The sequence below is a fragment of the Lygodium microphyllum genome, chromosome 6 (assembly GCF_053477565.2).
Source record: "Lygodium microphyllum isolate KBCC chromosome 6, Lygodium_microphyllum_v1.1.10, whole genome shotgun sequence".
Lineage (NCBI taxonomy): Eukaryota > Viridiplantae > Streptophyta > Polypodiopsida > Schizaeales > Lygodiaceae > Lygodium > Lygodium microphyllum.
Window position 1 is genome coordinate 106,474,680 of NC_141140.1, and position 3,752 is coordinate 106,478,431.

General features: G+C 41.9%; 1 protein-coding gene across 1 annotated transcript; it reads left to right on the forward strand.

Annotated features, from left to right (window-relative positions):
- Window positions 1-201: 201 nt before the first annotated feature.
- LOC148034924 (pentatricopeptide repeat-containing protein DOT4, chloroplastic-like) lies at window positions 202-2,300 on the forward strand. The gene has a single exon (XM_087680594.1). It carries the CDS (start codon window positions 414-416, stop codon window positions 2,217-2,219), a length of 1,806 nt encoding a protein of 601 aa, XP_087536720.1. The 5' UTR covers window positions 202-413; the 3' UTR covers window positions 2,220-2,300.
- Window positions 2,301-3,752: the final 1,452 nt, after the last annotated feature.

Here is a 3,752-nt window from a genome sequence, read left to right on the forward strand (position 1 = left end):
TTTTAATGTGATACGATTTTTGGCAGTTTATTGGATACTATCACAGTGTCGTGTAGGGTAGAGTTTGAAATCCATTGGTCTGTTGCTCGCTAAGAACTGAATGTGGTTTCTCGTGCAACCCCACATAGATGCCGGAATGACTACTAGGTAACTTGATCATAAAGTGTCTCATGTAACACAACACAAATGTTGAGACCTTAATGATTGTTCAAAAAGCTGCTGGCGGGGATTAACCTTATGCTTTTTTAAAAAGCTTGAAATCCACCGCGGTGTTCGTCCCTAGGCATCGAGTCTGGTTTTCGTACAACCCACCCAACCCTTAAACGCTGCCGCTGCTGCTGGGGAGCCGCTCCCCGACTATATGCTGCAAGTCTGCAAGTCTGGTAAAAGTAATCGAAGGTGGCGTGTGGCTAATGGTCTTACTCCCTGGCAAATTTCTGGACGGCCTAGTCGCTCTACTGCACGACTGCAGACAAACCAAGAGCCTGCCGCAGGCCAAACGGATCCACGCCTACCTCTGCCACCACAAGCTCGAAGATCACCGAGTCCTTGGCAACTACCTGGTGCCTGCCCTGGTCGAGTGTGGCTGTTTGCCAGATGCCGTCCATGTCTTCCGCAGGCTGACCTCCCGTAACGAGCACTGCTGGAGCTCCCTCATCTCTGGTTTCGCGCAATCCGGCGATCTGCACCTCGCTTTCCACCTCTGCCATCGAATGCAGCAGGAACATGTCCAGCTGAACAGTTACACCTTCGTCTCCCTCCTCAAAGGCTGTTCTGCGCTTGTCAATATCGAAACAGGACACGCCGTACACGCTGACGTTGTCAAGAAGGGCCTGGAAGGTGACCCTTTCATTGGCAACACTTTGGTAGACATGTACAGCGACTGTGGTTGCCTCCCAGATGCTCAGTGCATTTTCCGGAGTCTGCAGGTTCGGGATGGCGTCTCTTGGAATGCTATGATTGCAGGATATGCTGATCATGAGCTTGGCGAGGAAGCTCTGGACTGTTTTGAGCAGATGAGATCGGACGGAGTACTCCCAGCCGATGTCACGTATACTTCAATGCTGAAGGCTTGTAGCAGCTTAAAGGCCTTGGAAAGAGGCCACAAACTTTATTCTGATATCACCAAGCAGGGTTTTGAGAAGGACCTCTTTATTGGGAGTGCAATAGTAGATTTGTATGCCAAGTGCGGCTCGCTCGCAGAAGCACAGGATGTGCTCCTAAAACTTCCTGTTCGAGATGTGGTCTTGTGGACTGCAATTATTGCAGGATATACTGAGCACGGGTTTGGTGAGGAGGCTTTGAATTGTTTTGAAAAAATGCAGCTAGAGAATGTGCATCCAGTTGCTGTCACATTTACTTGCAGCTTGAAAGCATGTGGAAGCATTGGAGCTTTAGAAACAGGTAGAGAGATACATGCTGAGACAACCAAAAGAGGACTGGAGAGGGGCCTTCCTGTTGCGAATACATTGATAGATATGTATGGAAAATGTGGCTCCCTAATGGAAGCACATGATGTGTTTCACAAGTTACCTAGTAAAAGTATTGTGTCTTGGACTGCCATGATAAATGGCTATGGTGAGAACCATAGCAGCGGCATGGCTATTCAATGTTTTGAAAATATGAAAGAGCAAGGTGTAAAACCCAACGATGTCACTTTTCTCTGTCTTCTTGCAGCATGCAGCCAAGCAAGCTTGGTCTCGAAGGGACAGGAGTATTTCAATATGATGATTAAAGAGCATAAAATTGAGCCTACTCTTGATCACTATGCATGTATGGTTGATATTCTTGCACGATCCGGACATGTTTATGAGGCAGAGAAATTTGCCAAAGTGATGCAATGTCTTCCAACCAAAGAGGTTCTCAGGGCTCTCCTTACAGCCTGTAAAATTCATGGGGAGTTGGAAGTAGGACTTAGATGCTTTCAGCAGCTTGTGTTTGTAAATGAAGAAGATGTTGCTGCATATATGCTTATGGCGGATATGTATGCAAGTGAAGGAAGATGGAGTGAAGCTGTTAAAATGGAAGAAATGAGAAAAAGTGCAAGGGCAAAGAAAGTGCTTGCAAGTGCATCAATAGAAGTGAACAAAGTACTGCAAGAGTTTATCATAGGCAATGGCTTGAGCAATGATACAGCAGCAATGTTGGAGGCTCTGAATTTGCATATGAAGGGGGAAGGATATGTGCCTAGTTTAGATTTGGTAGTGTCACATGTGTGATGTTGAAAAACAGCCTATGCTGATAACTTTGCATATGAATATTTTGTAATTTGAAAAGATTAACAACTAACTATGATACATTATTTTTGCCAGAGATCGTATGTAGATCGAACTTATTACACGGTGCATTAAGCCTTTCAAGTAGTCTTTCGTTGGAGAGAGAAGTCGGTGACAGTGTCCATACAACTAGTGACTCACTATTGTGCGCAAGTGTCTCATGTTTGGTAGATGGATTCTATTTTTCGATCACATCTTTAAGTTCTCTTCTTTTGCAGTGTTGTTCTATTTTCTTTCTATTGTGTCTTGTGTTTAGTAGTTTATTTTAGTATTTGTCTATGCTTTCATTGCTCTACCACTTCATCATTATTCAGGTGGTCTTCCATTGGAGAGAGAAGCCAATGCCAATGCCCACATAGCTAGTGACTCACTATTGTATATGACAGTCTCGTGCTTGATATATGGATTCCATTTTCCAAGCAGATTGCTAAGTTCACTTCTTTTGCAACGTTCTTTTGTTTTCTTTCTATTCTATTTTGTATCCAGTAGTTTATTTCAATATTTGTCTATGCTTCCATTACTACACCACTTTTGACATGGTTTATTTTTCCCAATGCTTTTGATTGGTTGGTATTGCCTATGGATCCATGTTTACTCTTTGATCTCGCATTTCTTCTCCCTAGGATGTAAACATGTGGTTCATAGCCTCAATCTATTGTTTAGCTTGATTCAATTAAATGGATTCACAGCGCATAGTTTGTATCTCAAGGATTTGTGACTTTGGGGTTATGTTATTTGTTATTTCTTTGCTTTTTTCAATATGCCTACTCTGTCATCTACTTGATATATTTATTATTGGCAATGCTGCATAAAGGTGGATGCGGAAAGAATATGTTCTTGGAGAGGATTGAGATGGTAGCATTGGCAACTCTAGAGAATTTGTAGCCTCTCTGTGAGCTTGCATCTCAATTATCACTTCTTGAAGACTATTCTCTATAAGCTCTTTATGAGCTACATCTCCATTGTCACTTCTTTAAGGCTATTCTCTACAAGCTTATATGAGGCGGTAAAGCTTAAATTTGAAGCAAAGGAGAACAAGAGAAGAGCCTGACTATTGCATGCAAAACAAAAAATGGATGAGATCATTTTTCAGCAACATAATCTTGAAATTTTGATGCAGTGTATTCTCATCATGTAATTGTATTGCGAACTTTTAGAATGCTGTGATACTGAAAGATGAGAGAGCTTTTATATAAATACTATAAAATCCCTAAAAATCAACAAATGTACCCACACCATTAGACATGCATAGATTGACACGAGTTGACAATCTTACTAAGACTCTCTCTCAGATTATGGGTGATCTGATATAATATAGTGAGACAATGATAATGAGTCATCATAGTCAATACAACATAGAACCACTAGAGTAAAACCATGGATATCCAAGTAATGGATGATCAAGCCATTACTAAGGTTCCTCAAAGAAAACCTAATATGGATGTCGATCATACCAGCTCTTGAAAATAGAAAAGA

Excerpts from the sequence above, each read along its gene's own strand:
- LOC148034924 (XM_087680594.1), top strand. The coding sequence starts at position 414 with ATGGTCTTACTCCCTGGCAAATTTCTGGACGGCCTAGTCGCTCTACTG.